Genomic DNA, 14,081 nt, shown 5'->3' on the forward strand with positions numbered 1-14,081 from the left:
AAGGTAAAATGTCCCTTTGAAATAAATTCTAGGGGAAGACTGGGATAGTGTCCGAGAGTTCGTGGGTTCGAACCCCGCCGGCCGAAGTAAAGTGACTGATGCACGTCAAATCTGTCGAGTCGCAAAAGTCCTCCACGTTCCCATAACAAATCAATACCTCTGAGGGTACTAGATTGGAGATCGATCGTTCTCTGATTCAGGTCAAAAATTACGATTTGTGGATGAATTAATGGATGTATGAATGGGTCCGCCTTATATACAGGTGTGACGTATGGTGTGGCGAAGTCGAATTCTTGGCCATAGATGGCGCCACTGAAAAACAAGAATCGCACACTCTGCCTTAAATTTGCTCGGTATCACCAAGCAGACTTGCCCGTGTGGCAAGTGGCATTAGAACCAACCAACCAACCAAATTCTTGGGAAGGAAAATCATGTTTTCATGCGAACGCATTGCAGATGTAGACAAAATTTTGAAACATATTATACATATCAAGTTTAAGGTAATTGCAAAAGTAATAAAAAATTAAAATATTTAATTAGAGGAATTAAACTTTTTTCCTTTATCGTTTCGTCATTAATAATCAGTCTTAAGTGGCGTATTGCATAAGTCTCTGAATTATTTAAAAATATTGGCGAGTAAAAATCCTGTAAATCGTATTTTCTACATCAAGGATCATAAAAGACTATCACTCGAAAATATTTATCCGCTGCCCGGAGCAAGTTGGCATCCCTGGTTTTGCGCATGATTTCGCAGTGTTATTCAGTATTGATTAATTATTATTATTTTTTTTATTCATCCCGGACGAAGAACGGGAAATTCAGCTAGTTGCAATATTAAGTTAAATAGAAGTAATACATTAAAATACTTAGTAGAAAGGTAAAAATTACTTGTATAATGTGTTTTGGGACTATTTTAACATCACATCTATTTTTCCAAGCTTTATTAGTGAAACGTATTGCCTGCAAATAAGAAAAAAGAATAATAGAACTTTTTTTTTAAAAAAAAGACACGTCTTTTATAAAGAATCTTACCTTCACCAACCAAACCAAATTTCAATTATTGGACATCAACTTTCAATTAATTGCAATTATCTAAAGATTGTTTTAAATGAATATAAACATTGAAGAGAGAAAAGGCCTTTAAATGTTTTGTGAATCAAATCACTTTGCTTGGTTTTTGAAACTTGATTTTTGATTATCGAAAAAATCCCTGAAATGGACCCATCAAAGTACTTATTGGTAACATTTTCCTCTCATGTTTAGTTTAAAAATTTGCCAAGGCAGCTAAAAATCATATTTTAATTATTTGAAGAAGTTTTTATATATATATATATNATGAATATATATATATATGTGTGCCCTTGTTGGTAGAAAAAAAGAAAAGATGAAGTTTATAAAGAAATGTTAGTTAAAGGAAAAAAAATATTTTCTCACTTTGTAAGCTAAATATCCACTCAATAAGCAAATCAACAGATTATATACGATGATGGCTCTTTTCAGCTTCAATGGCTTACGGTTTTCCATTATTCTTGGCAACAACCATTTTACTAGGATAACATATGCAATTGATATAAAGATTGGTATTATTGGTTGCTTGATTAGTATTTTAGTTTCGAATAAATCTCCTAAAACATAATATATATGCATATTAAAATAAATATCACTGTCAATTTCACGTAAAACACGAGAGTGACTAAGTTAGTAAAGATATTATTGGCTTGTCATGCCTTTTAAATGATAAATTATACAACAATAAATGGAGAAAAATATTGGTTAAGATATATATTTTAAACATCTAAAAAAGAATGTCACTTTTTTTGCTCGTTTACACAAGAAAATGACAAAAATCCAAATCGGCATTTGACATACGGTCTTGCAAACATAAGTTGCCAGATAGTGAGGTTGAGTTTATGTGAATAACTCGCTAGTTTCGTGAAGTAGTTGAGGTAGTGGATATTATCTAAAACCAATTGCCAAGCAGAAATCAGCTTTTAGTTTAACTCAACCGCCAAAACAAAGCATTACCTTTTACCTAAAAATAAATACATCGCAAGTTTAAGTCTAGTCAAAGGTTAAGTCCCACAGTGGATTGATAGTAAGATACAATTTCCAGTAGATCACCGAAGTCAAGATTATTAAATGCATCGTATAATTATTGAGCAGTTTATCCTGTTATGTTTTTTGGTAACTAGGAAGCCTGGCATAATACTTTGCTGAATTCGTAGCGTGGTTGCCTTAATCATAACGGTATGATTTGGAAGCAACGTATCAATTCCAATTACTGAACTGGTCAATCTTCAAGCCATTTTAACTGTACTACATTTAAAATTAAACGTGGCCGAGAACTATTTTCGGATTAACTTTTACCTATTTCAATTTTTCATCTCGTGAACAAGGCTTTAATAACGCTGCAACAATTAAGAACTCTGTTCAAAAAAAAATTTAACTGTTCTAGCAAGTCAATCTTTAATTAAACTGTTTTTTAGAGCAAAAAAAACTTCAATTTATACCTGCACCAATCAGAAATAAACTAAACTATTTCAGTAAATTCAATGAGATATAATATCCTTACGATGAGATTTCATTTTCTTATTTAATTAAAAGTGAATGAAAACATCGCAGTGACGAGGCTTCTGGTTAGTCAAGTAATAATCTAGTAATTATTGTTTAGTAGTGTGATTCGATAGATCTACCTAATCGTGTAACTTCTATCATCAAGGTTTCAATGAAACCACTTTCCCCATATCTGAAACAAAAGATGAAAGTTGGTTATCGACCCAAAAGGAAAAACAGATGCAGTTTTAACCAGCAGAACTTCTATCTTGACCTTTGAACTTGAACAACTTAAGGCTACTATACTAGGCTAATTAAGTCTAAATCAGGGGCTCTAGAACAACTTGAACTTTGTAGTACGTAACATTATATTCCATATATTTTTCATAAGCTTATAATACTGTTTCTATACTTGAAGAAGCTCAAAAATTTGATATTTAAGCTATTGTTTTGGATTACACATGGTCCACTTATTCATTTAATTAAGGCTAGTTTAATACGACTTAGGGTGCACGTAATACGAGTTAGTTAATCGATGTCTAAATCTTACCACGTGCAGGTCTTTAAAAATGATTAATTTTCAGCATTTGCTGAGCAAAAAATTGATATTAAATTTACTGCACAAAAATACTGAATAACTGCATTTTATTATTAAAATATTTCAAGTATGATTGTATGATTTGTGACTCATAAAAATTTTCAGTACAGTTAGATAATCGTTCTTTATGTGATGCTTTTTTAAAATAAAATTGACGAACTTAGTGGAAAAAAGCTCTAAGTTGTGTAAGTGAATTAAGATATAGTGAATTTAGATTTTTTTGAAATTTAATTTGAAACCTTCTTCCATTTTTTCCCTGCAATTTCAATATGAAATGTAACGGTTTATAATGAGACAAAAAATATTAGTTAAACAAATTTAAGCTAATTATCTAATATTTATTTAAAATATACTAATATTCAAAGCAATATGTTTTACTTCTCACTAAGTTTATTGATACATTAGATTAATTCTTACCGTCTGCTTTGAAGAAGTGGTAAATATTTGTCAGAAACATTTTCTGTGGCATAAGGCTTCGTAAAAGGCAATATTTTTTTTGAAACCTAAAATATATATGAATGGAAACGATTTTAAAATTTACAAATTTGAATTAAAAATTGTTTTCTTATTTTTGTAACATCAATAACATTTAATGAATCATTAATGAGACATGCCTCACTGGCGTAAAGATTCAGTTATTTAAATACTTTTAGATGTCTTGAATAAACATTTTATAATCATTAAAATCATAAAAATTTGATGAACATTTATCGAAGATTATTACCGAAAGCATCAGACTGATTGTAATATAAGAATGAGACGTGAAAATGGATTGCATCTTTCATTTTCTCCCCGCAAATATTTTTCAATGAAAATGTGATATTTTCCCATGAATGACAATACTTAAAGACGATCCATTGTTAAATCATCATAACGCTTTTCTTAACGTTTCTTTCCAACAAACTAGCTGCAGTACCATCTGGCATCATTAAAACTAAAAGCATAGTTGATATGTATTAAAGAAACTGAAATTGGAGAAGGTGTAACTCAAAAGTATACGGAAAGTATGCAGTTGTCATGAAGTATACGTAGTTCCTTGTAGTCATCACAATAAAAATAAAAGTCTCGGTTTCAGTTAACAAATAGAATCAGAAAACACCCATTTTATTAGATTTTTGAATTTGTATATAAGTTATTTTCATTACATCATTTAAGTTGTGAGTTTGAAATGAAGGGCTAAAGCATAATCCCTAAATTCTTGAAGGAAAAATAAAATCTAAAAGTGACTGAAATTTAAAGTATTAATCGACCGAGAACTTCGAACTCTTTTAAAATAAATGAGTGAATTCTACTCAAAAAAAGAGTGAAATTTTAACTCAACTTGAATTGAATACACCTATGTTTGAGTGAAATACTTGCTTTGTGCTTAATCGAACTTGAGTGGCAGTTTTTGTTAGCGAAACTTGAGTTGTTTTCGCTCAAGCATGATTTGATGAGTGAGTTATTTATTTTTTAATTGTGTGCGAGCTATAAGCTGGAATTTGTATCGTTTTATTTTTAAAAGCAAATGATTATAAATTTAATTAAAATTTTTATGTTTAACTATCTAAATAGGTTATGTTCTCGTTTCTATTTTACGTTTAATTTTTTTCTTGCGAATATGTCTATCAATATTTTGAAACAAAAAGAACTAAAAGGCCATTTAATAAATAGCCACATTTCTGAAGAAGACGCTGTTTTACTTCTTGGTAATTAAGTATACTTTGTTGTTCTTATTTGATATATAAAAAAAAAAGTATCTCTATCCAACTCTAAAAGTACTCAACTCGATTGTGGAGGCAATTTGGATTTGTTTTTATTATACCTTAAGGTACTCAGCAATTTATTTCTAAATTTATATCTCAAATAGAGAATAAAACAATTCAGAAGTGTTTCACAAACACATCGGATGATAAATACTTCTCAAACTATGGTTATTCTATCTTAAATTTTGTAAATTTTGCTAGTTGATATCAAATTATAAATTATTTTATGTGTTATTTTTAAATAAAATATACTTATTCAATACTCTTTTTTGTTAAATATTAGTGTGCTGACTGGTTTAAAAATTGCAAATCTTGTTAATTTATCTACTTTATTTTAAATTGATGCAGAATTTGCATTGATGCATCTCAATACAGGATCCTTTTGGAGAAATTTGCATAATATTATACTCCAATAATAACAAAATATTGTAAGAAAACGAGAGTGGACGCTTTCTGCAGACATGAAGAGATCTTAGATGGTATAATTATAATTCTTTCAGAGATAAATCATCTGTTGCATTAAAATGCATGCATATAACAATTATTGCATTTTTTAGAAAATATATCTGCATGCCTGATGCTGGAAGACCTTCTGCAAGTTTCTATCATATACTGTTTTTAGTTTTTATTTAATTGGACTTTAGAAGTAATATTATTTTGGTTTCTGATGAAGTATTATTCACGTTACACAAACTATTTTACTTTTGTCGTTGGCATAAAATTACTTACAGCTTTTCATCAATTCAATTTTTGAGGCAAAGATGAAAATGCAGAATTATTATTTAATTAAAAGTACAATGCTAATTAAAGTATTTTAAAATACAAATAAATTATAATTTCATAATAATTATAGATCAATAGTAAAAAAAGGGAAGCAGTATCAAATATAATATCTATTTCAAAATAGAAAGNNTATATATATATATTTCAATATTCATCTGTACTCTCTTTTTTTGTAATTATTATAAAATTTGGTATGAATTAATGCATGCAAGGATAACGCTATTTTTAACCACATGTGAACGCCATTAATAGATTCCCTGTATTTTATGTCATTTATAAAAAATAATTTTCTTATAGTCCAATTCTCAGATAGTAATCAGATTCACAAAAAGTTCTCTTCAGAATACGTCATAAGATTTCCTGGTGTAAGCATAATTAATAGACTTTTCTATTAATTTTATAAAAGTGAAGGGTTCAAAACAGTACAGGCACCATTTCTCTAGGTTTTTAATCATACAATTATTTTTAAAAATTAATAGCACAATTTTGATTATATGCAATACATAAAAATGAAATATTTTGTGATTGAAGAAGGATTACCACTACGGTTAAATCATGTGCAACGTATGATTGCAACAACAGAGACTACTTATTTTCATTTATTTCGATAGCTGGAAAAAACGTTTTAGATTCATGGCGAATCAAGAAAACAATCTGAATGTTGATAACGTTAATTTTAAAATGATAAATGAATTTTTGTCAGATAATGAATGACTCTCTTTCTCGTTTAATGTAAAATAAATTTAGAAGATATTGAAATCAAACTTATTTTCATTAGTTGCCAAATGCTATTCACTATAAAATTATGAAGAAAAAAAAAAGATTTGATAAATTTTTCTCGTGCATGCGCAGTGTAAAATAACTACTTTAATTACTTATATTTTACACAGTTTTCATCAAATTTTTTTTCTCAAAATTTTAAAGCAAAAATTTTGAAATTGATTTTAAATTACTCTAAAATTTTTGTTTAATTTTATAAAATGTTTAAAGTATAGCTAAGAAACATAAGACAAAAAAATTGTCTTTTTTTTCTTCATAAAAATCTCAATATCTCCATAAATATGTAAGCTTAATTAACGCTTATACTTAAAGATCCATAATTTCAAACCTTACAATTTTATTGCAAAAGTTAATACTTTAAAATTAAAATGCTTAGACAGGCTATAATTAGTAACGCTTATACTTAAAGAACCATAATTTTAAACCGTATAATTTCATAGAGAAAAATTATATTTTCAAATTAAAATGCTTAGAGAGGCTATAATTAACGCTTATACTTAAAGAACTCCGTACAATTTTACAGCAAAAGTTTATATTTTAAAATTAAAATGCTTAGAGAGGCTATAATTAAACTTATGCTTGCAGAAACACAATTTGAAACTTAACAATTTTAAAGCAAATGCTTAGATTTTAAAATTAAGATTCATATAAAGTCTGTGATCAAGTAGTTTTCTTAAATTACAGCATATCTTATTTCTACACTTTTCTGGAGAAAGTTTGTATTTTAAAAGTAAAATTCTTAGAAAACTGTGATTAAAACTTACCCTAAGAAAATAGCATTAAAAATCCCTACACATTTTTAGCAAAAGATTATATATGAAAATTTAGATATTTAATTTAGAAAGGTTGTGATCAAAGTTTCTTCTATCATATCATTATAATTTTACAGCAAAAGTTTAGAATTAAAAATTAATACGTTTAGGAAAGCTCTGATCAAAGTTCTTTCTAGGTAGCAAAGCGTTTTCATTTGTCATCAAATTGAGATACTTAAAAAGACCGGGATCGAAAATTATCCAGTGTTAACAACATTTTTCAACCCCTACAATTTTAAATTAAAGGTTAGCATTTTAAAATTAAAATAATTAGAAAATATCTGATCCAAACAGAAATAGTACAGTGAAACCTTAACAGTGGTTTCTTTTGGGAGCAGACCAAACCCATGTTATTAGGAGTTAGTAAGATTGATTCTTTGAATTGATATTTTCATCTAATTATCTAAAAAATAAAAATGAATCACCAATAGTAATGTGTAATGACAAGCAGGAAATGTGTAATAACAAACAAGAATACATGATATAATAAATAACTTACCAACTATTTATTATTTAAGAATTAACATTAAGAGTAAGTAGATAGATCTGATTGCTTTATCTTTTTAAAACAAAATACTCCCTACCATTTCTCATTCTATTAAAGCGTGATGTAATTCTTAGACATAATCATTGAAAAATAAAAATCTGTATTTCACGAACACTTTCTAAAACTCTAGACAATACCTATTTTCAGCTATTTCAATCCATTTCAATACTTTCTGCACGAAATCGTCATAGCTTACTTCTGCTTTGTCTTTTAATTCTTACATTAAAAAAAAAAAAAGAAATTTTTTTTTTATCAATCTTTGCTAATATAGACCACTATGACATGAATCACTTATAAGAGCAGAATTAAGCTGTCAGATCGGATCTATGATTTGACTGCTGTGTAAATGCATTTAAACGCAAAATATTTGCATTTCAAAAAATATCTTTTATTCCAATGCAAACTTTGACAGAACGGTTACGTGTCTGCCTCATTTCTAAATGCTAGAAAATGTCAAATTTTTTTTCCCTTCTGAATATAAGCATCTTTGCAATCTAGTAAGCATATGTTGGACATTTTCCTTTTCCTTTAATGGTGAAATACTATGTATTTTAGTAGTTTATTCTTCATGGAGAAATAAAGTTTAAAATTTGCTAACATTAAAAAAATACCTTACAAATTTTCGCCAAAAAATAATTACCATTAAAGGGCGTAAAAAAACTGAAACGTCTGGATATTTTTAGGTAAAATGATCAGTTTTTTATATTCAGACCTCGCTTTGATCATAATTTTTTTGACGGATTTTTGTTTCTGACTTTCAGTCTATGAGGTCATAGTAATTTGGAAAATATGATTTCTGTATTTTCGTTCAGAGATTTGTCGAATGTTTAGATTCTTTTATAATATAACTTTTTGTATATTTTACCATATTTTAAGAACAATTTAATATATTAAAAAACTTTTTACACCAAATTGTAAGAACTGTTTATTCCAAAATAATTTCAAGCAAATTGTAAAGATTTAAAAATAATTTAATATTAATTAAGTGATGGTCGATTGTTTAAATTGGAAGGTATATAAATATTTACCCTATTCTTAAATTATTTAATGTAAATGAAAAACTACAGAATTTAAAAAAATTGATTAAGTTTTCGAAGTGTTAAATTTTTTTAAAAAAGCCGTGTTTTTAAAATTTTATTTTACAAGAACATTTTAAACGATTTAGTAGAAATTTTGAATAACTATTTTTATAAAACTACACACGTAATAACGGTGAAAAATTTGTAATATTTACATTCTAACACTTTTTCGATTATTATTAAAATGAATAATGAACTTAATAAATAACTGTAAAAGATAACATTTCACACATTATTTTTAGTATGAGTTAATCTTTTTATTAGCTTTAATGGCTTCAGGCGTACGTAACGCTTGTCAGACGCTTTAAGTACGTAAAAAATTTGGCACACGTTATGTGTTCCAACTTTCTAATTTGAACGGTATGTACCCTCCGAACATATTGTATTTAAATTTTATTCATTAAGAGATTTAAAAAACTTGTAATATTATTTTCAAAAATATATTTCTTCTGTCTGCAGTCTGCTAATTTATCTAAAAGTATTAGAGGTAAAAATAAGATTTATGAGGAGAAAAATGTATGCTTTGTCACGTGAATTTTCTGTAGGAATTCACCTGTTATAATTTTTTGAAAACCGTTTTTTTTTACTTACAGGGTGTAGAATAGATCATTTTTTTTCCTTCAATTCAGCTTAAAAGTCTCGGAAGTAAAGGAAAACAGTGGGGAAAATGGGATGTTGTTTGAACAGCTGGAAAATTATATACAGAAATTTTTGGTTTTTAATAATAAATATTGCCAATAGATGGAGCTGGGCCGTGTAAAGAGTTCCTGAAAAAATATAATATCTTACGACTGCTATCTAACCAGTGATATTCCTATCTCAGAAATACACGTTATTCCATAAAATACCTGATTTATACCTCCTAGACACTCTAATACAGGCAGTCTAATACCTACTAATCCGGTGCGACAAACTCTTTCTACATTTTATGCCAGAACTAATCGCTCTGGTTATCGATAGCTTGAAGCGTCATCTATTAAATACTTTAGTAACTAAGTTCCATAGTTTCTGCATAACATTTTTACAGCTTTCACAATAAACAAAAAAATACCAGCTGTTACCGAGATTTTTAATTTTGAAATCAATCAGTCATGCACTGGACGTCTTGTAAATTATTTTGAATGGAACTGAACTACACACAAAGTGCGGAACTCTACTAAACGAAGAATACTTGTAAATATTTTTATTTTTTTAGCAAAGAAATTTTTGTTAAATTCCGTATATTACTGCCTCCACTGTTTTCAAATAACGCAAATAATGAAAGCCCTAACCAGTAGTGGCGTATGCAGAAATGTTTCAAGGGGTGTTACGACTAATAAATGTAAGAAACAATAACAAATAAAAAAGAATTCAAAAAGAAATTTTTTTAAGTTTATTCAAGTTTTAAAATCTTATATAAAGAACGCATAGGTTTGAATACCTATAGATGCACTTTTCTTCTCCCTTAATAAATTACACAAAAAAATATGACCTTAACGTACTGCATCTTAAGTTTAAATGTATTATCGTCTTCTTCTTACCACTCCTAACGTATCAGAGAAGTAGTGACACTTATTATTCCCTCCAGTGATTTTTAGAAAATTTTGGCAAGGAATATATTATTGAATTGCATAAATACTGTAGCTCGTAGGAGATATCGATCGCACGTATGAAATCAGTGATGCGAAGATATCTAAGATCTGCGCAAAAATCTCATGCAACAGAAAACAATAAAAACAACAAAAATATATTGGTCCCCAGTAGTATGAACAATATAAAAAAATCTTTACTAATCATAGGAAGTATTCTTTTTATAACTTTTTCAGTGTTAAAATTACTCTGTAGGGCTAAAAGCAATCAAGCAAATTATTTTTTAGCTACTTCATTAATTAAATATCGAGCATCAGATACTAACTAAAGTTATCACAGAATTACATATTAATAAAAAAATATCCCTATCATGCAACAATTGTTATTTTTGTCGTCGGCTATTAAGGCAGAGGGAGTGCAATTGTTCTTGTTTTCCCGTGGCGCCATCTATGTCCAAGAATTCGACTTCTGCCACATCCATACGTCACACCCGTTTATAGGGCGGACCCATTCATACATCCATTCATTTATCCACAGATCGTAATTTTGATCTGAACCAGGAAACGATCGATCTCCAATTCAGTACCCCCAGAGGTATTGATTCGTTATGGGAACACGGAGGGCTTTGTGACCCGACAGATTCGACAGGCTCCAGTCACCATCTACTACTCGAGGGAGTCTTCCGCCGGCGGGATTCGAACTCCCGTTCTCACAAACGTAAATCCAGAACCCTGCCAACCAGGCTATCCCGCCCACCATACAACAATTAGCTAAGCCTAATCATATACCCACTTTAGAAAACTTCAGAAAACAATTAATAATAATAATAAAAATTGAAATTTATTCTTAAATTTCAATGTAGATCTGTTTATTTTCCTCTACCAGTTTAAACTAAAATTAATAGTTTTTGGCAGTCTTAATGATATTAGAAGAAAGTTTATCAGCAACTTAAACTAACATACTGTATAAATTGATCACAAACAGACAGTTGTAAAGATTAAACTTTTTATCAGTTTCTAAAACTGAAGTAAAAACGCTTGTAAATATCTCCAAAAATATTAATTTATCTCAATTTAAAAGTAGAAAATGGACATTTTTTAAAAGTATGCCCACTTGATCCTATGTTCTTAAGTGTTAATATGTGAAAAAGAGTTGTAATTTAGGATATTTTGAGGAACGTATTTTGTGAACGATCTTTTGAAACAAGGAAATTCCGTAAAAATAATGTTAGACGCTCAGAATCATGCAAACGAATAATGGGCTATAAAGTATTCCATGTAAAAGTTTCACGAAGCAGTTTAGTTATTTCATAAGCGCAGCTGGATAATACCGATAAAATTATAGTACAATGAGTTATTAATCTGAAATATTAATCTTCTTGCTTTCTTTCTTCTTCTTTCAACGCCAAGAGATGACTTAGACTACTGGAATTTTAAGTTTTTTTTTCACAGCTTATTCTATATCAACGTTGCAAATAGAGTTTTCATGAAAGGCATCGCTTTAATTTATGGAAATGCAATGCTTTTCTTTTCACCGCCAGTAAGTCTTAAGCTTACTAGTTCAGAAATCTTTCAAAAATATGTAAGTTTTGTTCCGTTACCGTTGTACTTTTTTTTTGTAATGTATCATTTTGAAAAATTCTGACAAATGTGAAAATTGCGAAAATTTTCCTTTGTTGTTTCCTACAAACATTTTTGTGGTGGCCATGTTACGGTGACAACTATTTTGCTTCTATAAAAAGAATCCTATAATAGCACATAAACATGACCACTTTTTTATTTAAAAAAGTAATTATCTATTTAAATGAATCCTTTTTAAAATATAATATTCATAGCTTAATAAAGTGTTAAATGTGAGAAAACGTCGTGTGGTGACTGAATTTAAAAAATACTTTATTCGTCAAGTCGAGTGGTTCTCGAATGGGGTTCCGTGGAATCCTAGGGTTCCGCGAGTTAGTGCTTTTTCTTTTTATGACAAGTGATGATTTTTGAAACCTTTGGTGATATTTTGATCAAATATTTTATTATATTTTGATTCCTAATTTATTTAATCCTTCGATTGCCTTCATGAAATTATTTCAAGTAAAATGAATTTAAAAAATACTTTATTCGTCTAGTCCAGTGGTTCGCGAATGGTGTTCCGTGGAATCCTAGGGTTCCGCGAGTTACTACTTTTTATGACAAGCGATGATTTTTGAAGCCTTTGGTGATATTTTGATCAAATCTTTGATTATATTTTGATTCCTAATTTATTTAATCCCTCGGTTGCCTTTATGAAATTATTTCAAGTAAAATGCCAATGAGATAGAAATGGCATTTTTTATGAGAAAGTATGATATTTCTAATAACAATATATTGAATAAAATTTGAAAAGAACAGGCATTTGTAAAATACTGCATTATTATTTCCTATCGCGCTTTCCAAACCAAAATAAAATAACTAAATTCTTTAATAAAGAAATATATTTCCCTGGTAACTATTTTCAACATTTATAGCAGCTCTTTTAGGTTTTCATTTTAAAGAAAATAATTATTCGTTTTTTTTTTTTTTCTTCCTTTTCGGCTTATTTTATTTTATTTGTTTTTATTAGACTAGACTAAAAATGTATGCCCAAGGACTAAAACCTAATTTAAGATTATAAATTATAAAACGATAAGAAATCATCATTTCTTCAAAGTGGTCTTTTTATAGATTTATTCGTTCACAGTTACCTTAATTACTTTATTTATAAGGTCGTGGTTCCATCGAAAGAAGGTTGATTATTTAAGATTAAAAAAATAGGGAACTGCTGGTCTAGTCAACAATTTGGTTAAAAATTATAACAAGATTTTATAGCCAAATGTAGATTTTAGTACTAATAAAATATTTTGTGGATACTAATGTCTTATTCATGATTAATGTTAACAATGAAGCAATTTATTTACCAGTCTTTATCTTTTTGAAAAACGGACACGTCCCAAAAATGGAACATAGATGTTTAAACAGTTAAAGAACAATGCTATATTAGAGCTTGATATAATAAATAACAAAAAAAGAAAAAAAATGCTTTACGTAAAAAAAAAAAATTAAAAAAAAATTTGATCTTACAATTTTCGCTCACTATACCTTTTTTTATATACATATGGACCCTAGTTAGAAAAAGTGGTCTATATATAAAAACCTCCTTATAAAAAAAGTTGCAGTACTTATTTCTTTATATGACGTAGAAATTTCTTCAATTTTAGCACAACACTTTGCTTTGACCTAAGATCAAAATATAAATTTTTATAATATTAATTTATTATTAATATATTTTAGTAAACAGATCTATCTTTTTTTATAAAATAAATCCTACTAATAAAACATTCGTGTTAAAAAAAAACGCTGAAAAAAGATGCTAAAAAAAGACTCTCTTTTGAAAAGACACTTAATAGATTAAAAATTTCGAAAACTTTTATTAGAAACAAGATAACAACAAATACAATCCAAATACTAAACTTTCATCACATATTATGAGTCAAGCTTTTTATTTTAACTATCTTTTGTATAATACGACTTCTGGTAGAAATTAATAAACAAAGCTAAAATTACGATTATAAATACACAATGCACTCGTAATAATATAATATAATATAAT

At 28.2% G+C, this 14,081-nt stretch overlaps 1 protein-coding gene across 4 annotated transcripts in view; it reads right to left on the bottom strand.

Annotated features, from left to right (window-relative positions):
• The window catches only part of LOC107436347 (very long chain fatty acid elongase 7), a 41,974-nt gene that overhangs the window by 15,504 nt on the left and 12,389 nt on the right, over positions 1–14,081 (bottom strand). Inside the window, exons 1-4 of one of the 4 annotated variants that reach the window (XM_043049181.2) lie at positions 7,771–7,908; positions 3,569–3,654; positions 1,435–1,625; positions 889–960 (exon numbers count right to left, since the gene is read on the bottom strand). In XM_043049181.2, the coding sequence (XP_042905115.1) occupies positions 889–960; positions 1,435–1,625; positions 3,569–3,620 (315 nt within the window). In that variant the 5' untranslated portion in view covers positions 3,621–3,654; positions 7,771–7,908. Of the gene's footprint in view, positions 1–888; positions 961–1,434; positions 1,626–3,568; positions 3,655–7,770; positions 7,909–14,081 lie in introns of those variants that run through there. The other 3 variants (XM_043049182.2, XM_043049178.2, XM_043049180.2) reach the window with 3 other exon arrangements.

Source organism: Parasteatoda tepidariorum, chromosome 1, assembly GCF_043381705.1.
Source record: "Parasteatoda tepidariorum isolate YZ-2023 chromosome 1, CAS_Ptep_4.0, whole genome shotgun sequence".
Lineage (NCBI taxonomy): Eukaryota > Metazoa > Arthropoda > Arachnida > Araneae > Theridiidae > Parasteatoda > Parasteatoda tepidariorum.